The sequence below is a fragment of the Malaclemys terrapin genome, chromosome 4 (assembly GCF_027887155.1).
Source record: "Malaclemys terrapin pileata isolate rMalTer1 chromosome 4, rMalTer1.hap1, whole genome shotgun sequence".
NCBI lineage: Eukaryota > Metazoa > Chordata > Testudines > Emydidae > Malaclemys > Malaclemys terrapin.
In genome coordinates this window covers 30,254,988-30,280,665 of record NC_071508.1, presented here as the reverse complement: position 1 = coordinate 30,280,665, position 25,678 = coordinate 30,254,988, and the positions used below count along the sequence as shown (strand labels likewise).

Sequence of the window (25,678 nt, the reverse complement as noted above, 5' to 3'; positions counted from 1 at the left end):
GTACCACTGAGAACAGTCTAGATCCATCCTCTTTGGAACCCCCTTTCAGGTAGTTGAAAGCAGCTATCAAATGCCCCATCATTCTTCACTTCTGCAGACTAAACAATCCCAGTTCCCTCGGCCTCTCCTCATAAGTCATGTGCTCCAGACCCCTAATCATTTTTGTTGCCTTCCGCTGGACTCTTTCCAATTTTTCCACATCCTTCTTGTAGTGTGGGGCCCAAAACTGGACACAGTACTCCAGATGAGGCCTCGCCAGTGTTGAATAGAGGGGAATGATCACGTCCCTCGATCTGTTGGCAATGCCCCTACTTTTACAACCCAAAATGCCGTTAGCCTTCTTGGCAATGAGGGCATACTGTTGACTCATATTCAGCTTCTCATGCACTGTAACCCCTAGGTCCTTTTCTGCAGAACTGCTGCCTAGCCATTTGGTTTCTAGTCTGTAGCAATGGATTGGATTCTTCCATCCTAAGTTCAGGCCTATGCATTTGTCTTTGTTGAACCTCATCAGATTTCTTTTGGCCCAATCCTCTAATTTGTCTAGGTCCCTCTGTATCCTATCCCTACCCTCCAGTGTATCTACCATTCCTCCCAATTTAGTGTCATTTGCAAACTTGCTGAGGGTGCAGTCCACGCCATCCTCCAGATCATTAATGAATATATTGAACAAAACCAGCCCCAGGACCAACCCTTAGGGCACTCCGCATGATATTGGCTGCCAACTAGACATGGAGCCATTGATCACTACCCATTGAGCCCGATGATCTAGCCAGCTTTCTAGCCACCTTATAGTCCATTCATCCAGCTCATATTTCTTTAACTTGCAGGCAAGAATACTGTGGGAGACTGTATCAAAAGCTTTGCTAAAGTCAAGGAATAACACGTCCACTGCTTTCCCCTCATCCACAGAGCCAGTTATAGAAAGCAATTAGGTTGGTCCGACGTGGCTTGCCCTCGGTGAATCCATGCTGACTGTTCCTGATCACTTTCCTTTCCTCTAAATGTTTCAGAATTGATTCCTTGAGGACCTGCTCCATGATTTTTCCAGGGACTGAGGTGAGGCTGACTGGCCTGTAGTTCCCCAGATCCTCCTTCTTCCCTTTTTTAAAGATGGGCACTACATTCGCCTTTTTCCAGTCATTTGGGACCTCCCCCGATCGTCATGAGTTTTCAAAGATAATGGCCAATGGCTCTGCAATCACATCCGCCAACTCCTTTAGCACCCTCGGATGCAGCGCATCCGTCCCCATGGACTTGTGCTCATCCAGCTTTTCTAAATAGTCCTGAACCACTTCTTTCTCCACAGAGGGCTGGTCACCTCCTCCCCATGCTGTGCTGCCCAGTGCAGTAGTCTGGGAGCTGACCTTGTTCATGAAGACAGAGGCAAAAAAAGCATTGAGTACATGAGCTTTTTCCACATCCTCTGTCACTAGGTTGCCTCCCTCATTCAGTAAGGGGCCCACACTTTCCTTGAACTTCTTCTTGTTGCTAACATACTGAAGAAACCCTTCTTGTTACTCTTAACATCTCTTGCTAGCTGCAACTCCAAGTGTGATTTGGCCTTCCTGATTTCACTCCCACATGCCTGAGCACTATTTTTATACTCCTCCCCGGTCATTTGTCCAATCTTCCACTTCTTGTAAGCTTCTTTTTTGTGTTTAAGATCAACAAGGATTTCACTGTCTTGGTAAGCTACACAAGTGTGTGTCTCATAAGCATGTAAATACCTGCACCTCCTCACTCACTATCAATGGCTAAACATTTGAAAGTAAATTACAAAATCACATTTGTGAAAATATTATTATGATATGGATATGACATAACTGAGATGTACTTTATTCAAGATGGATCTTGTAAGGTTTCATTGGAAAGGTTATGATTTCCTGAATGTGATTATCCCATTTGTACGCCTGAATCATTTCTCAGCTGTGTTAGTCTGTATCCACAAAAACAGCGAGGAATCCAGTGGCACCTTAAAGACTAACAGATTTATGCCCAAATAAATCTGTTAGTCTTTAAGGTGCCACCGGACTCCTCGTTGTTTTTGTATCATTTCTTTATCTGAAGTTAGGAATATTGACTATGTATCTTTATTTAAAATGGGTTACTTTGGGTGTCACCCCCCAACTAGCCCTTCAGGTACAACAATGAGAAAGCCAGACAGTGCTAATGGCCCATTAGCAAAGACAATCGTCTGTAAAAGAGCTTAGTCTTCCTGTGGACGCTCGAGGCAGCCTACGAGCAATGGCTGCCACAGCCCTGCAGAGACATGGGTCTGAGTCACGTGGTACTGGACACCCTCCTCCCCTTTTGGAATGCCAGTGTTTTTCCACTGGAAGACAAAGGATTCCTGCGTTACACAAGAGCTATATAAGGCAGGGGAGTGACATCATCGTGGTTCTCCTCTGCCTCCCCACCCAAAGAGACCTGGAAGCAAGAATTGAAGGGTGGGGGAAAGGGTTGAGCCCAAGCTGGAAGGGTGTCTAGCTTGTGAGTAAAAATATCTGAGGTCTCAAGCTGGAGACCAGTGCAGCTGCCTTTCAAGACTTTCTGTAATCTGCCTGCAACAATATCTAGGGTGAGAAATTACTATTTGTAACCAATTTCTTTAGTGAAACAAGCTTAGTTTGCGTGTTTTGTTTTATTTGCTTAGTAATCTGCTTTGTTCTGTTTGCTGTCTCTTTAACCTTTTGTAGTTAATAAACTTATTTCTTGTTTATAATAACTCCATTGGTGCAATTCATAATTGGGGGGCAGGTAAGAGGCTGTGCATACCTTCCTTCACATTGAGGGAGGAGATGGATTTCATAATATACCTTTGGGTCTGCACTCCAAGGGAGCCTGACACCTGAGTGCTGGGGAAAGTCCCTTAAGCTATCTTCCCAGAGCTGATTTCAGTGTTTGTGTCATTCTGCAGTTGGACGTGGCCCTGCCTGTGGGTGTGCTGGAGGAGGCTTAATAGCCTGTCAGCAAGACAGGTAAAAAGGGGGCCCAGGATGGCAGAACAGGCAGGCTCAGTGATATCTCAGGATAGCAAGTGGCATCTTAAAGGGGGCAACCCATCACAACATTATTCAAAGGGGAGGGAGGGGTGTAACTAGCTTCCTGGACTTGATTTGATCTCTAATCACGTCATGATATTCATTAAAGAAATGGGGCTGCTCAGGAGAGTATGGGGTAGATGGGGTGGCCAACCTGAGCCTGAAAAGGAGCCAGAATTTACCAATGTACATTGCCAAAGAACCACAGTAATATGTCAGCAGCCCCCCATCAGCTCCCCCCCACTGCTTCCAGTGCCTCCCGCCCACCGGCAGCCCCGCCAATCAGTCCCCCCCCTCCCTCCCCAAACCTCCTGATCAGCTGTTTCATGGCATGCAGGAGGCTGGGGGGGGGGGGAGGAGCGAGGACACAGAAGGCTTAGGGGAAGGGGCAGAAAGGGGTGGAGTGGGGGCAGGGCCTGTGACAGAGCTAGGGGTTGAGCAGTAAGTTCCCCCCCCTCCCGCCCCGGCACATTGGAAAGTTGATGCCTGTACCTCCAGCCCCAGAGTCAGTGCCTATACAAGGAGCCACATATTAACTGCTAAAGTCCCATATGTGGCTGCGGAGCCACAGGTTGGCCACCCCTTGGGTAGAGAGTAAGGAAAACCTATGTATGGCCCCAAAACTAAATGAATACATTGTCTCAGTCTTCAATAAAAAAGATGACATAGCTGACAGAGGCAAAGGCAGGACAGCTGATGGAAATGAGTGTATAGAAATGAAAATGGACACGTCTGCGATAGAAACAAAGCTCACAGAGTTTGATGTGTACACATCAAGGGGCTCACATAATCTCCACCCCCAAAATACTGAAAGAACTGGCACTTGAAAGTGCAAATCCAGTTGTAATCCCTGGAGGACAGCGAATGGCTCACTTGACAATTGCCCTGTTCTGTTCATTTGCTCTGAAGCTGCGGGCACCAGCTGCTATCAGAAGACAGGCTACATGGACCATTGGTCTGATCCAGTGTGGCGGTTCTTATGTAATAAATTATCCAATTGTGGGGTAGTACCGTGTGACTGAAGAATAGGAAACATAGGGCCTATATTGAAGAAAGCAGGGGGAAGTAATCCAGGAAACTACAGACCCATTAGTGTGACCCCCAGTACAAGACTTTAGAACAACTTTTGAAGGAAAGACTGAAAGACATGGTGGAAAATGTGATAAAATGCAACATGACTCTCTGTAGGACTGCCTTATCCCCATTTACCACTATACCAATCTTTGTGTTATTCAAGTTTTATCAGCAATGATTTTGCATTTATTTCGTTACCTCACTGATAAAAATATTGAAGAGCATCAGGCCAAGTACTGAGTCCTGTAGAACCCCACTAGAAACACCCTGATTTGATTAATCTCCATTGACTATTTTTGGAGATCTGTGAGTTAGCCAGTTCTTAATTAATTTAACATATTCTTTATTAGTATTGAATATTGCTAATTTTTTAATCCGCATGCTATGCAGTACCAAGTCAAACCCATCGCAAACATCTAAATATATTACATGTATACATTTATCTTTATCACCCAAACTTGTAATGAGGTTGAGCTTTTCAAAACTGTCCAGAGCACGTAAGCAAATATTTTCTTAAAGTTAAAGGATGTGTCTAAAACCCCTGGGCTGCTCTGCAAACCTGAAGCTAAATTTGGGGCACCAGGCTCACAGTTCAATCAATGACTTCAAATAGCACACACCCTTCCTAGTTTAACCTGAATGACACAGCAACGTAAAAATGCTATAGTTGCACGTCCTTAATCCTGCCGAGTCACTGAGTCAGCTAGCACTTGGAGAATGATTTGGTTTTCCTTTGATTTAGAAAGTTCATGAAGTTTACCACATAAATATAAGCAGAAGTCCATGTAGCAGCGTTCTCTCTCTGAAATCTTACCCCACAATCCCAAAACCCAAGACAAAGCGGCTGGTTTATTATTCAGATATGTCATGTTGTTTTCTTTTAACTCACAGAGTCCAACGCTTTCACATGCATCAAGATAATGAAGTTTTAAAAAGACAATGATTCTTCATTATGCGTTTTTAGCTAAAATAAATGCATTTCAAGTTCCTCCCACCAAGAGCTAACTTTTGTAATTATCTGGTCCATATTGAGGACCATATTTGCTGACACTCAGTTTCCAATTTTTTTTTCCTGTACAGTATGTTAAGAACTTGACTTTTGTATTAAGGAAGCATGTTCTAATTTTAAGCAAGTTTCACAATCACATTTTTGGAAAGACCTTAATAAACTTCTCTTAATCAAACTGAGTCTTAATCAAATGTACTTGCAGCGTGACCAGTAAGTCTACAGCAAGCAATACAAACTTACAAAAATGTATACTTTACTGTCCTCCCTCACTAAAGTCTCTACAGACAAAAGACAATACAAACATCACACTCAAAAACATGGAATAAATTTAATTGAACATGAATATTGATTATAGCAGTTCAAGTACATTTACTTTTTGCAATTTGACTATGGATTTTATCTTACATAGGAAACACCCTTATACTTCCTGCAAAATGAAACCTCCACAGCAGCACCAGCCCAGGCCACCTTTCATTGCCAGGCCGTGAACAATTTAAACTGTAAATGCAAGCAGGAAAGTAATCTTTTAAAAGGAGGGAGAAAGCTGCCCGGGCTGTAAACTTTTACATGTGGCACGAAGGGCAAACCTTTTAGTCCAAATCATAGTGAGAAACCACTAAAACTGGATAAAATGCCTGAGAAAATGGGCAAAGTTCTATCTACCTAGCTGTCCTCTCAAAGGTGCAGTTCCTAGTTTGTTCCTCCCTTTTGGAGAAAGCTTTTTCGTTGAAATACATCGCAATGTTCCATATTCCAGTCAAAATTTAAATTAAAAAACAAACCATGAGTTTCTGTGGGAAAGACATCTAGTGACAAGAGTTATGCTCACATTTTACAGTTCAGGAACCAAGATGAGACTGCCCATGAGTCAAGACTAAAAATCAGAAATGGAAAGACTGTGGAATCGCCATCCCTGCGTTACAGTGGGAGGAAGGACCAGAGGAAGCCGTAATGCACGGAATGTGACAATAATTGCCCATTGCTTTAAATAAAGTGTTAAGATGAATCCATGACATGTTCAAGTCCACGCGCCGGTGCCTCTGGCTTCATGTTGGTACATGTTAAGAGCTGTGGAATGGTTGCACTGAGGAATCCTGGCCACCAGCTGGGATGGCCTCGCAGAGAGTCCCAGCTCGACTCAGGATGCTACTCATGAGAAACACGGTCCAGGGCTATGTAGAAGCTCTTCTTATCATCTAGGCAGTGCCAGCCAATCGGCCCAATCTCACAGTCTGCGCATATGAGGAACTTTACATTCCCAACGTCCTTGGTGAATCCAATATTCTCAAAGGAAAACATGTCATCTACGAGCCAGTGATCCTGGAGCACGTCCCCATCCAGAGAGTTGCTGGCAAGCAGGGCTGTCTTCTTCTTCATGGAGGGAAGGAAAAGCTATCAAGGAACAAAACATGGCATTAGCCATTTATGCACACAAGCCATTTACAAACATCAGCTATCACCTCTACAGGCTCAGCTCCAATGCACTCAGAGCTGCAGAGCAGACACAAAGGATGAGAGATAGCCCTGCCTCACAAGTAGGCACAGACTAAGAGACATGCCACAGACACACACAGCGATATAAATATAAGAAAAAAGCCACCACATGGTTGGGGGCAGCACAAGGAAACAAGGAGCCCGCAGTATGTTCAGCAGTGGTCTCAAGACACCAACAGCCTCCTTGGTCAGGCTGTTGTGCAGGTGGCCGGCCAAGGAGAGTTGTGAACAGGATCTGAAGGGTGATGACGTATCTGAAGGAGGACAATGAAGCAGGAAGGGGGCGTGGGGCTGGGGACTGGAGTCAGGGGCTGATCAGGAATCACTGCGGATACCAGGTGATCGGTCAGGGCCCCGATGATGGGGGCAGTGGGCGGAGCTGCGAGGTGCCAGGGCACGGCCTGCTGACGGGGAGGATGGAGCCCGTCCCGGCGGGGGAAGGGGGAAGGCAGAAAGCAACCGCTGCCGGGCCGGGAGCCCGGGCGAGGGGAGGGGCCGTACCTCTCTGCGCGCGAAGGTGGCGGCGCCGGGCAGCAGCACGCGCGAGCCGCAGCGCTGACACAGCACAGCCTTGCGGTTGCGGCCCCGCGCGCAAACCAGCTCCTCCGCGCCTGGACTGCGAGGAGCCGCTGCTGGTTCCATCTCCGCGCAGGGCGCCGCCATGGCCGCGCAGGCGCATTAGTGCCGCCTCGGCACGCGCAGCAGGGGCCCGGGCGGGGCGAAGGTTCACCTTGCGGGAGGCGGTGTGGTGGCGCTGTGGGCAGCGCTATGGGGCTATTGGCCTGGGGCAGAGGACTACCACTGGGGTGGGGATTGCTCCAGGAGCAGGGCTGAGTGGTTACGTAAACGCCATGGGGAGCTATACGTTGCGTGATCATATTTCCCAAAGGGAAAACAGGACACAGCATGAAGCTAGCCCCAGCCCCCACGCAGGGCTGGCCCGAACCTCCCCCTCTGAGGCTGGCCCAAGACACTCGGCCAAGTCCTCCTCTCCCCTGGGTGGGGCTGGCCCGAGTCGCTGGCTCAAACCCTCCCCTCTCCCTCACGTGGGGCTGGTGTCGCTGCTCACCCAAGCCCTGCCTCCCCCCTGCATGTTCCTCCACATCCCACTTTTTTGACAAAAGTGCGCATTTGTCCAGTTTGCTCTTGCCCACTGATCAGGTTGGCAAATGAGACAAATGCCCACTTTTGCCAAAAACGTTGGGACGGCCGGGACAAGGTTTAAAAAAGGGACTGTCTCAGCCAAAATGGGACGTATGGTCACCCTAGCTATACGCCTAGAAGTGGAATGAGGACAGAGCTGTGGCATGGGGTCACAGGCATGGGGCTATGGGGTAAGGGTAGGTTACATGTGATGGGTGTAGGGTGACTAGATCACCCAGGTGAAATATCGGGATGCGGGGGGTGGGGGGGGGCGCAAAAAAAAAAAAAAAAGCCGCCGGAGCTCCACACCCCGCCCCCGCACCAGCTTGCCTTCGCCTGCCTCAGAGATACTCTGCCACAGCTCAGCCGCCGTGGGCCCGTGCCCGCCCCGCTTGCCCCCCCCCAAACACACACACACACACCCCTGCACAGACACCGGTCACCCCGTCCCAGGCACACACACAGAGCCCTGCACAGCTCCACTAGTCACTAGACCAGCCCCTTTCTCAGCTAACAGCTCTGGTGTCCCCAGACCAAAGCTCCCCAACCCCCGACCACCCCGTGAGGAAAGCCAGTCCTCCTTTCCAGCTCCCCGGGGCCACTGGACTGTCCGGGACTTGCCCCCAGTCCAGATTCGAGTCCAACACACCCAGCAAGCAGCGCCCCGGGCCAACTTCCAGCGGTGGCTGGGCCCGCAGAGCCGAAGGGCGGCGCAGCCCAGCGTGGAAGGTGTCTCGGGCTGGGCGGCCCGCGGGGGCAGGTTTGAGAAACCCCTTCCCAGGCTGGGGGCTGCTCCAGCTGCCGGCGTGCAGGGCCGGGCTGGAGGGGGCCGGGCAGCGCTGGGCGCAGAGAGCGACGCTAAGACGCGGCGTTTGCGGGCCTGGGCTGGGCTCGGCTGCCGGCGGAGGGGCCCCGGGACAGCTCGAGAGGCAGGCGAGGTCCCGGGAAGACGCGCGGCCGCGGAGGGGCTGAGCTCCTGCCTCGACTCGGGAACCCCTGGCGCGGCGGCTGCAAACGCGTCTCGCTCGCCCCAGGCCGGGCCCCTCCCGCCGCCGCCGCTCACTACCCAGCCCAGTGCGCCTCATCCCTGCGGCAGGACGGGCAGGGGACCGGCTCCCCCACCCGCTGAGGAAGAGGCTCTGCGCGCCAGCGGCCAAGCTCCGGCTTCCGGTCCCTCCTCAGTCACCCGCCCCCCACGCTGAGCCAGCTGCGGCCAGGGGAGCAGACCGGGCTGGCTGCAGCGTGCCCAGAGAGTGCTTGGGGAAGAGGCAGGGTCAGGGCAGGGATCTGGGGAGGGATCCAATGGGGGAAGGAGAGGGCGGAGTCGGGGCGGGGAGGTGCAAGCGCCGGAGTGGAGGGCAAAATTGTTTGTTTGTCCAGTGTCCCGGCTGAACATCAGTCGGGACGCGGGACAAACAGATATCGGGACAGTCCCGATAAAATCGGGAGGTCTGGTCACCCTATCTTGCACACACATCGAGCCCTGACCCCAATCCAGGCGTGAGCAGGCAGACTCAGCCTGGCAGGATCCAAGTGTGGAGGGGATTAGTATGGGGGGATCCGGGTGTGGGGTGAGAGGGTTCTGTGTGGGGATATATGGGTGCAGCAGCTCTATGGAGGGTCCAGATGCAGGGGTGATCTGGATGCACAGGGGCTTGTTGTGGGGTTCTGGGTGCAGTGGCAATGGGACTCTGCAGGAGGGTTCAGGTGAAGGAGGTTAGGACTCAGCTGAGGGGGTCTGGGTTTGGGGAGATGGGGCTTATCAGGGGTGCTGGGGGCTCAGCAGGGGGCAGTCTGAGTGCTGAAGAAGTGAGGCTTGGTGGAGTGGGGGTCTAGGTGCAGCTGGTTAGGGCTTAGTAGGGTGACGGTCCAGGTGCAGGAGGCTCATCAGGGTGATCCAGGTGTGGGGTGAGGGTGGGGATCATCAGGGTTGGGGTTTGAGTGTGTGGGGCTCTGTGGGGGGGTGCAAGAGTGGGGGGTCTGGATGCAGGGGGAGGGGCTTGACAGGGGTCTGGATGCAGGGGGGGATGAGGCTCAGTGGGGTAGGGGTTTGGGTGCGGGGAGCTCAGCTGGGGATCTGGATGCACAAGGGCTGGGTGGAAGGGGCAGCAGCTCCCTGTGCAGTGACCCCTTTGCCCTGCAGCTGAGAAACAATGGGAGCAGGAAGCAGGGGGAGGCATTCAGAGCTTCCTGGAGCTGGGGCAGGTTTCTGGGGTTGGGTCTGACCCAGCCTCGGCCCTGGCCATTCCTTGCAGGGGAAGAGGAAGTCTCATCCTCCCCCAGCCCAGCTGGGATTAGCAGCTGAGCCCAGCGCAGGATAGGAGCCATCGGCAGCGATTTACCTCTCTGCTGGCTGCTCCGGGCTACTGAAATGATGCACCCGCACTTCTGGGGAGGGGCACATGACCGCTCTAGCAGCTTCCCTTTGCTTCCCCGTCAGAATTCATTTTTCTGTGGGGAAGCAAAGAAATCTGCTGGGGACATGAAATTCTACACATGCACAGTGGCAGAGATTGCCTTCTATTGCTTTATCTCAACGCTTCAATCAAAACAAACTGCTTTTGAATTGCCTTTACTCTATTTCAGCCTGGGATAAACTGGTATAAGGGCCATGCGGATGCATCATAATGCTGCTATAACCCTCCCAGACCTCCTAAAGTGGTGGTACAGCACAAAATGATGTGAGAGTGGCAAGGGGGGAAAAGTGCAGTAGATTTAATCTTCCTGGATTTCTCTAAAACGTGATACAGTTCCACATGGGAAATTATTAAATTGGAAAAGAGGGGGATCAATATGAGAATCAAAAGGTGGGTAAGGAACTGGTTAAAGGGGAGACTACAGTGGGTCATGCTGAAAGGTGAACTGTCAGCCTGGAGGGAGGTTACTAGTGGAGTTCCTGAAGAATTGGTCTTGGGACCAGTGTTATGTAACATTTTCATTAATGAAACAAGGTGAGTGAAGTGACATCTCTTGTTGGACCAACTTCTGTTTGTGAAAGAGGCAAGCTTTTGAGCTACATAGAGCTAATAAAATGTGTGGATGACATGAAGTTGGAGGTATAACCAACATGGAGGACCAGAATATCCTACAAGGAGATTTGGCTGACCTTGAAAAATGGCATTATAGAAATGGGATGAAATTTAATTGTGCGGAGTGCAAGATCATGCAGTAGGGGACTAGCAACAAGAATTTTTGCTATAAGCTGGGAACTTATCAGTTGGAAGCAACAGAGGAGGAGAGAGAGGATGACTATGAGCTGCTAATGTGATGTGGCCATGAAAAAGGATAATGCAATCCTAGGATGCATCAGGCAAGGTATTTCCAGTAGAGATAGAGAAGTGTTGTTAACATTGTACAAGGCCTCATCCAGAATACTGTGTGCAATTCTGGTCTCCCACGTTTAAGAAAGATGAATTCAAACTGGAACAGGTGCAGAGAAGGGCTACTAGGATGATTAGAGGAATGGAGAATCTATCTTATGAAAAGAGACTTAAGGAGCTTGGCTTGTTTAGCCTAACAAAACAAAGGCTGAAAGGAGATATGTTTGCTCTCTATAAATACATCAGAGGGAAAAACATCAGGGAGGGAGAAGTGTTATTTAAGTTAAGGGTCAATGCTGGCACAAGAACAAAAGGATATAAACTGGTCATCAACAAGTTTAGGCTTGAAATTAGAAGGTTTCTAACCATTAGGGGTGAAGTTCTGGAACAGTTTTCCAAGAGTAGTAGTGGAGGCAAAAATACGAATTTGTTTGAAGACTGAGCTTGACAAGTTGAGGGGAAAGCAGTGGATGTGTTATTCCTTGACTTTAGCAAAGCTTTTGATACGGTCTCCCACAGTATTCTTGCGGCCAAGTTAAATAAGTATGGGCTGGATGAATGGACTGTAAGGTGGATAGAAAGCTGGCTAGATCGTCGGGCTCAACGGGTAGTGATCAATGGCTCCATGTCTAGTTGGCAGCCGGTTTCAAGCGGAGTGCCCCAAGGGTCGGTCCTGGGGCCGGTTTTGTTTAATATCTTTATTAATGATCTGGAGGATGGTGTGGACTGCACTCTCAGCAAGTTTGCAGATGACACTAAACTAGGAGGCGTGGTAGATACACTAGAGGGTAGGGATCGGATACAGAGGGACCTAGACAAATTAGAGGATTGGGCCGAAAAAAACCTGATGAGGTTCAACAAGGACAAGTGCAGAGTCCTGCACTTAGGACGGAAGAATCCCATGCACTGCTACAGATTAGGGACCGAATGGCTAGGTAGCAGTTCTGCAGAAAAGGACCTAGGGGTCACAGTGGATGAGAAGCTGGATATGAGTCAACAGTGTGCTCTTGTTGCCAAGAAGGCTAACGGCATTTTGGGCTGTATAAGTAGGGGCATTGCCAGCAGATCGAGGAACGTGATCGTTCCCCTTTATTCAACATTGGTGAGGCCTCATCTGGAATACTGTGTCCAGTTTTGGGCCCCACACTACAAGAAGGATGTGGAAAAATTGGAAAGAGTCCAGCGGAGGGCAACAAAAATGATTAGGGGTCTGGAGCACATGACTTATGAGGAGAGGCTGAGGGAACTGGGATTGTTTAGTCTCCAGAAGAGAAGAATGAGGGGGGATTTGATAGTAGCCTTCAACTACCTGAAGGGGGGTTCCAAAGAGGATGGAGCTCGGCTGTTCTCAGTGGTGGCAGATGACAGAACAAGGAGTCTCAAGTTGCAGTGGGGGAGGTCCAGGTTGGATATCAGGAAAAACTATTTCACTAGGAGGGTGGTGAAACACTGGAATGCGTTACCTAGGGAGGTGGTGGAGTCTCCTTCCTTGGAGGTTTTTAAGGTCCGGCTTGACAAAGCCCTGGCTGGGATGATTTAGCTGGGAATTGGTCCTGCTTTGAGCAGGGGGTTGGACTAGATGACCTCTTGAGGTCCCTTCCAACTCTGATATTCTATGATTCTATGATTCTAAGTTTATAAAGAGTATGGTATGATGAGGTTGCCTGCAATGGCATAGGCCCAGCTGCAACTGCTATTAGCAGATATCTCCAGTGGATGGAGACCGGACACTAGATGGGGAAGGCTCTAAGTTACTATAGAGAATTCTTTCCCAAGTGTCCAGGGGATGGGTCTTCCACACAGGGCTGGATTAACTTTTTGTGGGCCCGGTACCAAACATATTTGTGGGCCCCCCTGGGGGCCAGGGGCAAGAGCACAGCGGGCAGGGTGGATTTGATTTAAATCATGATTTTGTACATAAAAGTTCATTCTTGTTGGTTGTTATAACCTTAATACATATTCTTCACAACTTAGAGATAGATGTAGGTTTCATTTTTAGAAAGTACACACTATACATTTTTAAACAGTGATTTATTTTGAAAACTTTTCAGTTGAGTTTTACAGCTATATAAGCAAATGAATGATTGTTTGGTTATTTCATTTAACAAAGGTAATTGAAGCAGATATTTATGAAGTCATTGGGAGGTGAACTATCTCCCGTTCAACAGGTTAATCATTAATATTTGGAGGATTTTCTTGCCATGCTGTATTAGGAGGAGAACATCACCAGACAGACATTAAAATTGTTTTATTTAACTAAAACAACACCATTAAGTATTTTGGATTTTTTTCTTCAACATCAAACATTTATCTCCAGACTTCTCCTTGTCCAGATCTATTCCGCCCCCAACAATCTTCTATTCATTGAACTTTTTGAAACGTTTCACTTTTAGAGAGAGGTAAGGGATTGACTCTGTGTACACAAATTTGCAGAGGGACAATAGGGTTGAGGTCTGTTATTTCTCACCTCTATATATTATTTATTTAAAAACATTTTTGCTGTTAACAAGCATGTTACCTCTGGAGACACAAATCCACAGTTTGAGAACTGCAAAACTAAGCATCTCTGATGGTATCTTCTAGACCAGGGGTTGGCAATCTTTCAGAAGTGGTGTGCTGAGTCTTCATTTATTCACTCTAATTCAAGGTTCCGCATGCCAGTAATACATTTTAACATTTTTAGAAGGTCTCTTTCTATAAGTCTATAATATATAATTAAACTATTGTTATATGTAAAGTAAATAAGGTTTTAAAATTTTTTAAGAAGCTTAATTTAAAATTAAATTAAAGTGGTGGCCAGGACCCGGGCATTGATTTTTATCCACCGTGACAGTGGGGCATGGTGGGGGGGGGGAGGATTGGTCCCCAGCTGGAGTGAGGCACGGGCCAGGGGCAAGACGAGCACAGTGGGGCATGGGGTGGGAGGATTACTTCCTGCTGACTAGAGCAAGGCAGGGGCCAGGGGCAAAAGCACAGCGGGCAGGTGCTAGGGTTGGTCCCCAGAGCAAGGGAGGGACTGGGGGTAAACTGCAAGCACAGCAGGGCTGGGGAGGAGGTAAACAGGATCCCCCCCGCCCACATAAAGCGGGTACCTACCTTCTCCCTGGCTCTAGCCCATTCTCTTCGTCTCTCTCTGCACTGAGTTGCCCCTCCTCCAGTGTGACAAAGTGGGAATGTTCTTAATGTTTTCTCTGAATACTGTGTGGGTACTTCAGTTTCCCCTGTCTTAGGTATCTAGGTGGTGAGATAAGAGTGTGTGATTGTTGCAGAGGCCTAGGAAGGTGTGATGCTGTCTGCACAGAGAATGGCTGACACCCTGTCTCCTGGTAACAGACGGCCTGGGCCCCTCCCTTGCAAGGTGCCAACTGAAGGTGTTGGAGAGCAAAGATCAGATGGCCTCCTGGCCTGGGAAACAGCCAAAGCCCAGAGGAGGTGCTGGAGGGGGTTGCAGTTTGGAGCTGGCTGGGGAAACGGGAGGCTGAGGGGTCCTGTTTTCTGTACCTGCAAGCTCTGTTTTGGACTGTATTCCTGTCATCTAATAAACCTTCTGTTTTACTGGCTGGCTGAGAGTCACGGTGAATCACAGGAAGTGGGGGGTGCAGGGCCCTGACTCCCCCACACTCCATGACATCCGGCAGGACCAGGACAGGTTCTCTTCCAGTCCTCTGGGGTAGGTGTTGGGGGTGGGAGGAGCGGAGGCTAATGTGGTTACTCCTATAATCTGACTTTTAGTTTCCAGTCAGCACTGCTAACTGAACACTTAGATCCTGTTTTCTACTGGAGTTTCCAGTCTAAAACTGGATACCTGGCAACAGGGGTGCCAGAAAAGCCTGGGGGCGGGGGAGGGGCAAGCAATCATTTTCAAAAGTGAGAGGGCTAAGCCTTAAGCAGGGGGAGGGGGAGGAAGCAAGTGGTGGATGGGCTAGGGCAGGGGTCGGCAACGTTGGCACACGGCTCGCCAGGGTAAGCACCCTGGCGGGACGGGCCAGTTTTATTTACCTGCTGACGCAGCAGGTTCGGCCGGTCGTGGCCCCCACTGGCCGCGGTTCGCCGTCCCGGGCCAATGGGGGTGGCGAGAAGCCGCGGCCAGCACATCGCTTGCCCGTGCCGCTTCTCGCCGCCATTGGCCCGGGACGGGGAACCGCGGCCAGTGGGGGCCGCGATCGGCCGAACCTGCCGCGTCAGTAGGTAAATAAAACTGGCCCGACCCGCCAGGGTGCTTACCCTGGCGAGCCGCGTGCCAACGTTGCCAACCCCTGGGCTAGGGAGTGGAGAGGAGTTAGTGGGCAGGGCCATGCCTGCTGTACTGCCCAGGTAGGTTGGAAACGGGATCAGTCGACACAGTATCCCCAGCCCAGGTGACGTGACAGCCAGTGGTGGATTTAGAGTTAGTGGGGCCCCCGGCCCTGTAGTCAGCTTCATTTTTGGGGCCCCTCCTTGGAACCCAGCCAAGAAAAGAACATTCTTTTTTTCTTCATCCTCCTCCTATAAGTAATAGCAAGTAAATGAAAATAAAGTGCGGTACCTTGATTGTTTTTGTAGTCTAACTTATTTTTCCACAGACCACTTGAAAATCGCTGAGAGTCTCGGTGAACCACTTAATGATCTTTCCAAATATTGTTTGTACCGTTAGCTAACTATTGTAAAGTGCTTTGGATAAAAAAACATTGGGGTATGGGGTCTGGACAGGACTTAGGGTGCGGAAGGGGGCACGGGGCTGGAGGTGCAGGGTCTGGGAGGCAGTTAGGGTGTGGGAGGGAGTTAGGGTGCAGGAGCAGGCTGGGAGTTGGGGTGCAGGGTCTGGCCAGGAGTTAGGGTGTGGGAGGAGGCTCAGGGTTGGGGCAGGAGGTTTGGGTGTGAAGCGCTTACCTGGGGCAGCTCCCATTTGGTGCGAGGGGTGCAGGTGGGAATGTGGGGGTGGTGGTGCAGGAGCTCCCATTTGGTGCTCAGGGTGGGGATGTGGGGGGTGTGTGCAGGAGTCAGGGCTGGGGTTGTGAGGGTGCTCCCAGCCCTCTGCCCTGAGCAGCTCATGGTAGGGGGCTGGAAGGGATATGCCCCAATTCCACCCCCTTCCCCAAAGCCCCGCCCCCACCTCTTCTCCTCCTGCTCCCCCGAGCAGCGAGCGCACTGCAGCCCCGCTCCTCCCACTCCCTCGCGCTGGCAAACAGCTGTTTGGAAGCGGGGAAAGCTCTGGGAGGGGGAGGGGCGGGAACACGGCACGCTCGGGGGAAGAGGCAGGGGAGGGGGGAGTTTGGCTGCCGGCGGACCCTGCCCTGCAGCAGGAGCCCCAGGAGCCGGCAGGACCAAGCTTCTGCCCCCACAGGAGAGAGCAGGGGGCGGAGAAGAACAGGGCGGGCCAGGACCTCTTTGGAGCCCGGGCCCGGCACCATGGCGCTAGTGGCACCATGGTAAACTCAGTACTACTTGCACACAGGGCTGGCTCTAGGCACCAGCAAAACAAGCTGGTGCTTGGGGAGGCACATTTTTAGGGGCAGTATGGCCGGCGCCAGAGTGCCGCCCCTGCCACCCCTAAAAATGTGCCCCGGCCGCCCTGGCTCACCCCGCTGCTGCCACGGCGCGCAAAACAGCTGATTCGCGCGCCGCTGCTCCCCCTCCCTCCCAGGCTTGACAGCCTGGGAGGGAGGGGGAGACTCCAAGTGGTCGTGACGCACGCGCCACTTCTCCCCCTCCCTCCCTCCCTCCTAGGCTTGAGAACCTGGGGGGAAGAGGCAGGGCTGGGGATTTGGGGAAGGGGCGGAGTTAAGGCAGGGCCGGGGGGTGGGGTAAGAAAAAAACAGGGGGTGGGGGGCTGCCAAAATTGATTTTGCTTGGGGCGGCAAAAATCCTAGAGCTGGCCCTGCTTGCACACATGCTCAGGGTCTAACTGATCACCATAGTTGGGGGGGTTTCACCTTCCTTTGTAGTGTGGGGCATGGGTCACTTGCTGGTTTGAACTAGAGTAAATGATGGAGTCTCTGTAACTTGAAATCTTTAAATCAAGATTTCAGGACTTCAGTAACTCAGCCAGAGGCCTGCGATGTGCAGGAGGGCAGACTAGATGATCATGATGGTCCCTTCTGGCCTTAAAGTCTATGAATCTGAGACCTTTCATGATTTTTCACTTCCCTTCTCCCCACCTCAAAAATAAATAAGTAAAGGAGCTATACGTTGGTAATGGTACATTATAGTGCAGGATCCCTCTTTTGGAGGAACTGATTAAAAATATCTTGCCATATCCAAGGAAAAGGAATATATAAGGAAAAGAGTTCCAAAGTGGAAAGGAAAAAACATGAAAGCAACATTTTCTGTGTTGCCATTATACCCACTTTTACAATAATAAGTAACATTGTGGTTCTGTGGCAGTTCACACACCAGCCTATACCCCAGACAAGGAAAACAGGTACGAGCCAAACTACACATCTGTAATGTGCCTTGCACCTACCTGCAAGAGCACTGTCTATTTGGACGCTGTACGTGAGATGATTGGGAGGCAGCAGATGAGGGACTGCTTCTGTCTAGCTTTGTAAGGGGAGGTACTATTGTTAAAGGAAGTTATAGCTAATTGATGCACTTCACTGTTTATTAAAAAAAAATAATGCTACTTAATTGCTTCCTTAGAAAGAGCCACTGAACTTCTGAAGGAAGCAGCAAGATGGGATCATGAGCACCACGTTTTCCTTGTGGGATGCTTTGCTTTGTTTGAATTTGACCCTGTCTTCCATGGGCAGCAGGTATAATAGGTCAGGGAAGGTACAGCCTCCCCTAATGCAGCCACGGGGCACCTGTTGTGGTTTGGCAGGGGAAATGTTTGCTTTTTATTATGCTCCATGCAGGTTCCAGGGCAGCTGAGGAGATGATATGTGCTATTCAGCTTTCTGGGTTCATCAGTAATCTCCCTGGACTCCAGAGAGAATACTGATGAACCCGGGAAGCTGAGTAACACATACTACCTCCTCAGCCATCCAGGAACCTGCACGGGGCATAACAAAAGCTGAGGTTCTTTTTCTAGAAGAGAGGAACTTTAAATTTTTCCCGCGGGGCAGCTTGGGTCTGCGGAGGGGAGGCGTGGCTGTGGGGGCTACGGCCAGCCCAGGTGGGCTCTTAGCAGAGATTGAGGGGGGAGCATTCCAGAAGACAGGCCTCCTGTCTCTCTCATTGGGCAAGACAGGCAGAAGTTCAATGGCTCCATGTCTAGTTGGCAGCCGGTTTCAAACTGAGTGTCCCAAGGGTCGGTCCTGGGGCCGGTTTTGTTTAATATCTTTATTAATGATCTGGAGGATGGTGTGGACTGCACTCTCAGCAAGTTTGCAGATGACACTAAACTAGGAGGCGTGGTAGATACACTAGAGGGTAGGGATCGGATACAGAGGGACCTAGACAAATTAGAGGATTGGGCCAAAAAAACCCTGATGAGGTTCAACAAGGACAAGTGCAGAGTCCTGCACTTAGGACGGAAGAATCCCATGCACTGCTACAGACTAGGGACCGAATGGCTAGGTAGCAGTTCTGCAGAAAAGGACCTAGGGGTCACAGTGGACGAGAAGCTGGATATGAGTCAACAGTGTGCCCTTGTTGCCAAGAAGGCTAACGTCATTTTGGGCTGTATAAGTAGGGGCATTGCCAGCAGATCGAGGAACGTGATCGTTCCCCTTTATTCGACATTGGTGAGGCCTCATCTGGAATACTGTGTCCAGTTTTGGGCCCCACACTACAAGAAGGATGTGGAGAAATTGGAAAGAGTCCAGCGGAGAGCAACAAAAATGATTAGGGGTCTGGAGCACATGACTTATGAGGAGAGGCTGAGGGAACTGGGATTGTTTAGTCTCCAGAAGAGAAGAATGAGGGGGGATTTGATAGCAGCATTCAACTACCTGAAGGGGGGTACCAAAGAGGATGGAGCTCGGCTGTTCTCAGTGGTGGCAGATGATAGAACAAGGAGCAATGGTCTCAAGTTGCAGTGGGGGAGGTCCAGGTTGGATATCAGGAAAAACTATTTCACTAGGAGGGTGGTGAAACACTGGAATGCGTTACCTAGGGAGGTGGTGGAATCTCCTTCCTTGGAGGTTTTTAAGGCCCGGCTTCACAAAGCCCTGGCTGGGATGATTTAGCTGGGAATTGGTCCTGCTTTGAGCAGGGGGTTGGACTAGATGACCTCTTGAGGTCCCTTCCAACTCTGATATTCTATGATTCTAAGTTGCATTCACAGCACTTGGAGCTGCCAGAGCAGAGTCTTTCACAGAGGCTGCTCCTGTGTTCTGCAAGGCCAAGAAACTGAAGTGCACATGCCACACGTGCAGCCCAGGAACAGCAATGCCGGCATCTCCACACTGCCTCAGCTCTGCCCTGAAGGAACCATCTCTCAAGGTGATAGGACAGCTCAGTCTCCATGGCCCATTCATTCTTTGGCCACTGCATGGAGCCTGCCAAAAAGGGGGTCAGTGGTGGGTTTGTGATATAGACCCAGACCCCGTGGGAACTGCTCTGACACCCATTTTCAACAAATTTCAGTCCCCATGACCTCACGTTCAAACTAGTGACCATGAGGGCTCCCTGGCCCACACATCACCATTCCTCTGCTTAGGTCTCTTTGCATTCCTAAACGTAAATAGCCATTTACAAAATAAAGATATAAACCCAATCCCTCTGGAGCAGAGGGCTGGGGACTGCAGTGTAATCCAAACCAAACTGACAGAGGGTGCCACTGGGCAGTGACTTATACAACCATAAAGCACTGTGTGAGTAAAAGGTATCATGGCCTCTTCCAGCTGGGATCCTCCTTTGTAGGGTAAAATGGCATGGCTACTGTTTCCAGAGCCAATTACAGTGATACAAGGAGCCAGTGCAAGCCACTGGTAGTGATAGAGGCGCCCCTCTGTGCCCAACCAACAGAGCAGGTGAGTCTGTTACAACCCCAGCTATAGAGTCTTGGCTTTTTAGCTCAAGCTGTAGCAGCCAAGGTCACCCTTAGGGGCAGGTGATCAGAGCAACTGCCCTGTATACTAGCATTCAGGGGCGCCAAATCCCTGTTTGGTTTTGTTGTGCTTGACAGGTGGTTATTTGCTCGTAAGAACAGCCACACTAAGTCAGACCAATGGGCCAGCTAGCCCAATACCCCATCTTCTGACAGTGGCCAATGCCAGATGTTTCAGAGGGAATGAACAGAACAGGGCAATTATCGACTGATCCATCCCCTGTTGTCCACTTCCAGCTTCCGGCAGTCAGAGGCTTAGGGACACCCAGAGCATGGGGTTGTGTCCCTGACCATCTTGGCTAATAGCCATTGATGGGCCTAGCCTCCATGAAGAGGTTACTTACCTGTAACTGGAGGTTCTTAGAGATGTGTGGTCCCTATATGGAGTCTAAGTATGGGTGCTCATGCCCCAGAATGTTTTCCTAGCAGTGTCTGTTGACCTGTGGCTACGTGTGCTCACGTAGAGTCACCCTTGGAGTCGTGCCATGACTCCATCAGGTGGATCATGGATGCACCTGGAGACCCATTTGGAAATTTGTTGTGAGGAGTGGGCTTGTCCCTTGCATCGATTAGCAATGACTAGAGTTTTGGTGACGTCTGGAAGGCACAAGTTCACTGGAGGTAGAATTCCAGTGCACCTTGGATGTCGAGGGAGTGCAGTGCTCTGGCTGTGTGCGATCTGGGATAGAAGACAGGGAGGTAGATGCACTGATTTAGGTGGAATTCTGACACTACCCTAGGTATGAATTGTGCAGCCACAAGAAAATCTTATTCTGTGGAAGACAGTGTAAGGTGGGTCCGCCATCATGGCCGCCAGTTTGCTGATCTATCTAGCCAACCTGATGGCCACTAAGAAGATCAGTTTCATGGAGACAGAACATTTTGCCAGAGGCTTGAAGAGGAGCTTTGTGAGGGCGGAAGAAACGAGATTAAGGCCTCACAAGGGAGTGGGCTTTAGGACTGGCAAGAAGGTATTGAGCAGACCCTTCAGGAAACAGATGGTGGTAGGGTGTGTGAGGCACTGTCCACCAGGGGAAGAAAGGCACTGAGCGCTGCCAAATGGACCCATATGGAGCTGAGGGCCAGGTCCGACATTTTGAGTTCAAGAAGGTAGTTGAGGATGACAGATATGGATATCGTCCCCAGAGGGTGTTGATGTCGGTGGGCACATGAAGTAAAGAACTTCCGCTTTGCCCAGAAGCAGACCCTGGTGGATACCCTCCTGCTTTGTGTACGGATGTGTGTCACTGGGGTGGAGCATGCCCAGTCTATCATGAAGCCCCATCCAAAAACCAAGCTGTGAGGGGAAGAGGGCCCAGATTGGGATGCCAGAGCCAGCCTTAATCTTGCATGAGATCCAGGAGTGTGCAGAGACTGAGCGGTGTGTGAGCAGAGAATCACAGGAGGTCCGTGAACAAATACTGATGGGGCCAGAATGGGGCTATAAGTATTACTGTAGCTCAGTCCCAGCGAATTTTGTGTAGGACTTTCAGGAGGAGGGAAATCATAGAAGATTAGGATTGGAAGAGACCTCAGGAGGTCATCTAGTCCAACCCCCAGCCCAAAGCAGGACCAACCCCAACTAAAGTATCCCAGACAGGGCTTTGTCAATCCGGGCCTTAAAAACCTCTAAGGAGGGAGATTTCACCACATCCCTAGGTAACCCATTCCAGTGCTTCACCATCCTCCTAGTGATATTAGTATTTCTTAATATCCAACCTAGACCTCCCCCACTGCAACTTGAGACCATTTCTCTTTGTTCTGTCATCTGTCACCACTGAGAAAAGCCAAGCTCCATCCTCTTTGGAACCCCCTTTCAGGTAGTTGAAGGCTGCAATCAAATCCCCCCTCACTCTTCTTCTTTTCTGCAGATTAAATAAACCAAGTTCCCACAGCCTCTCCTCATAAGGGCTCGGGGTGTGGGAGGGGGCTCAGGGCTGGGGCAGAGGGTTGGGGTACAGGTGGGTGCAGGCTCTGGGGTGGAGCAAAAGATGAGGGGTTTGGGGTGCAGGCTGCCTTGGGGCTGCGGTGGGGGGAGAGGACTCCCCCCAGCCTTCTCTCATGCAGCAGCTCGGGGCCAGGGGAGTGGCTCTTCTCCCCGGCAGCGCCGGTGGGCCTGGGCTGGGCTTGGGGAGGGGCTCCTCTCCCCCTGCCGCGGCAAGTCCAGGGCAAGTCCGTGCTGCGGCTGGTGGGGAGGGGGCGCCTCTCCCCGCCGCGGCAGGTCCATGCATCATTCCCCACCGCAGCCCTGAGCCCCAGTGCATGGCTTAATAGGCATCTGCGCAGCTTAGAGGGATCTTAGGTCCCCAGACTATAGCAGTGCATGAGATTCTTCTGCCCTAAATGCAGGACTTTGCACTTGTCTTTGTTGAACCTGATCAGATTTCTTTTAGCCCAATCCTCCAATTTGTCTAGGTCACTCTGGACCCTATCCCTACCCTCCAGAGTATCTCTCTCTCCCCACAGCTTAGACTCATCCGCAAACTTGCTCAAGGTGCAATCCATCCCATCATCCAGATCATTAAGGAAGATGTTGAACAAAACCAGCCCCAAGACTGACTCCTGGGGCACTCCGCTTGATACCAGCTGCCAACTAAACATTGAGCGGTTGATCACTCCCCGTTGAGCCCGACAATCTAGCCAGCTTTCTATCCACCTTATAGTCCATTCATCCAATCCATACTTCTTTAACTTGCTGGCAAGAATACTGTGGGAGACCATATCAAAAGCTTTGCTAAGGTCAAGGTATATCATGTCCACTGCTTTCCTCATATCCACAGAGCCAGTTATCTCATCATAGAGATGGGGTGAAGGCATAGCCTAGGATGTCTGTCCAGAGGAAAAGGGCATTGAGTAGGGTGACCATATTTCCTAAAGGGAAAATGGGACACCATGTGGGGCTGGTCCGAGCTCTCCCCCCCCAAGCCGCTCACCTGAGCTGCTCCCTCCGTGCATAGAATCATAGAATCATAGAATCATAGAATATCAGAGTTGGAAGGGACCTCAAGAGGTCATCTAGTCCAACCCCCTGCTCAAAGCAGGACCAATTCCCAGCTAAATCATCCCAGCCAGGGCTTTGTCAAGCCGGGCCTTAAAAACCTCCAAGGAAGGAGACTCCACCACCTCCCTAGGTAACGCATTCCAGTGTTTCACCACCCTCCTAGTGAAATAGTTTTTCCTGATATCCAACCTGGACCTCCCCCACTGCAACTTGAGACCATTGCTCCTTGTTCTGTCATCTGCCACCACTGAGAACAGCCGAGCTCCATCCTCTTTGGAACCCCCCTTCAGGTAGTTGAAGGCTGCTATCAAATCCCCCCTCATTCTTCTCTTCTGGAGACTAAACAATCCCAGTTCTCTCAGCCTCTCCTCATAAGTCATGTGCTCCAGACCCCTAATCATTTTTGTTGCCCTCCGCTGGACTCTTTCCAATTTTTCCACATCCTTCTTGTAGTGTGGGGACCAAAACTGGACACAGTATTCCAGATGAGGCCTCACCAATGTCGAATAAAGGGGAACGATCACGTTCCTCGATCTGCTGGCAATGCCCCTACTTATACAGCCCAAAATGCCGTTAGCCTTCTTGGCAACAAGAGCACACTGTTGACTCATATCCAGCTTCATATCCACTGTGACCCCTAGGTCCTTTTCAGCAGAACTGCTACCTAGCCATTCGGTCCCTAGTCTGTAGCAGTGCATGGGATTCTTCCGTCCTAAGTGCAGGACTCTGCACTTGTCCTTGTTGAACCTCATCAGGTTTTTTTCTGCCCAATCCTCTAATTTGTCTAGGTCCCTCTGTATCCGATCCCTACCCTCTAGTGTATCTACCACGCCTCCTAGTTTAGTGTCATCTGCAAACTTGCTGAGAGTGCAGTCCACACCATCCTCCAGATCATTAATAAAGATATTAAACAAAACCGGCCCCAGGACCGACCCTTGGGGCACTCCACTTGAAACCGGCTGCCAACTAGACATGGAGCCATTGATCACTACCCGTTGAGCCCGATGATCTAGCCAGCTTTCTATCCACCTTACAGTCCATTCATCCAGCCCATACTTCTTTAACTTGGTGGCAAGAATACTGTGGGAGACAGTATCAAAAGCTTTGCTAAAGTCAAGAAATAACACATCCACTGCTTTCCCCTCATCCACAGAGCCAGTTATCTCATCATAGAAGGCAATTAGGTTAGTCAGGCACGACTTCCCCTTCGTGAATCCATGCTGACTGTTCCTGATCACTTTCCTCTCCTCTAAATGTTTCATAATTGATTCCTTGAGGACCTGCTCCATGATTTTTCCAGGGACTGAGGTGAGGCTGACTGGCCTGTAGTTCCCCGGATCCTCCTTCTTCCCTTTTTTAAAGATGGGCACTACATTAGCCTTTTTCCAGTCATCTGGGACCTCCCCCGATCGCCATGAGTTTTCAAAAATAATGGCTAATGGCTCTGCAATCTCACCCGCCAACTCCTTTAGCACCCTCGGATGCAGCGCATCCGGCCCCATGGACTTGTGCACGTCCAGTTTTTCTAAATAGTCCCGAACCACTTCTTTCTCCACAGAGGGTTGGTCACCTTCTCCCCATGCTGTACTGCCCAGTGCAGCAATCTGGGAGCTGACCTTGTGCGTGAAGACAGAGGCAAAAAAATCATTGAGTACATTAGCTTTTTCCACATCCTCGGTCACTAGGTTGCCTCCCTCATTCAGTAAGAGGCCCACACTTTCCTTGATTTTCTTCTTGTTGCTAACATACCTGAAGAAACCCTTCTTGTTACTCTTAACATCTCTTGCTAACTGCAACTCCAAGTGTGATTTGGCCTTCCTGATTTCACTCCTGCACGCCTGAGCAATATTTTTATACTCCTCCCTGGTCATTTGTCCAATCTTCCACTCCTTATAAGCCTCTTTTTTGCGTTTAAGATCAGCAAGGATTTCACTGTTTAGCCAAGCTGGTCGCCTGCCATATTTACTATTCTTTCTACACATCGGGATGGTTTGTTCCTGCAACCTCAATAAGGATTCTTTAAAATACAGCCAGCTCTCCTGGACCCCTTTGCCCTTCATGTTATTCTCCCAGGGGATCCTGCCCATCTGTTCCCTGAGGGAGTCAAAGTCTGCTTTTCTGAAGTCCAGGGTCCGTATTCTGCTGCTCTCCTTTCTTCCTTGTGTCAGGATCCTGAACTCGACCATCTCATGGTCACTGCCTCCCAGGTTCCCATCCACTTTTGCTTCCCCTACTAGTTCTTCCCTGTTTGTGAGCAGCAGGTCAAGAAAAGCTTTGCCCCTAGTTGGTTCCTCCAGCACTTGCACCAGGAAATTGTCCCCTACACTTTCCAAAAATTTCCTGGATTGCCTGTGCACCGCTGTATTGCTCTCCCAGCAGATATCAGGGTGATTAAAGTCTCCCATGAGAACCAGGGCCTGTGATCTAGCAACTTCTGCTAGTTGCCAGAAGAAAGCCTCGTCCACCTCATCCCCCTGGTCTGGTGGTCTATAGCAGACTCCAACCACGACATCACCCTTGTTGCTCACACTTCTCAACTTTATCCAGAGACTCTCAGGTTTTTCTGCAGTTTCATACCGGAGCTCTGAGCCGTCATACTCCTCTCTTACATACAACGCAACT

At 50.4% G+C, this 25,678-nt stretch overlaps 1 protein-coding gene across 1 annotated transcript; it reads right to left on the bottom strand.

Annotated features, from left to right (window-relative positions):
- Nucleotides 1-5,441: 5,441 nt before the first annotated feature.
- RABIF (RAB interacting factor) lies at nucleotides 5,442-7,482 on the bottom strand. The gene is made up of 2 exons (XM_054025273.1): nucleotides 7,123-7,482; nucleotides 5,442-6,519 (listed from the first exon to the last, which is right to left on the bottom strand). The coding sequence occupies exons 1-2, from the start codon at nucleotides 7,282-7,284 to the stop codon at nucleotides 6,274-6,276; spliced, it is 408 nt and encodes a 135-aa protein (XP_053881248.1). The 5' UTR covers nucleotides 7,285-7,482; the 3' UTR covers nucleotides 5,442-6,273.
- Between the last annotated feature and the right edge of the window lie 18,196 nt (nucleotides 7,483-25,678).

Excerpts from the sequence above, each read along its gene's own strand:
- RABIF (XM_054025273.1), bottom strand. The coding sequence starts at position 7,284 with ATGGCGGCGCCCTGCGCGGAGATGGAACCAGCAGCGGCTCCTCGCAGT. Across the intron at positions 6,520-7,122 it reads CCACCTTCGCGCGCAGAGAG|CTTTTCCTTCCCTCCATGAA; the intron begins GTACGGCCCCTC and ends GTTCCTTGATAG.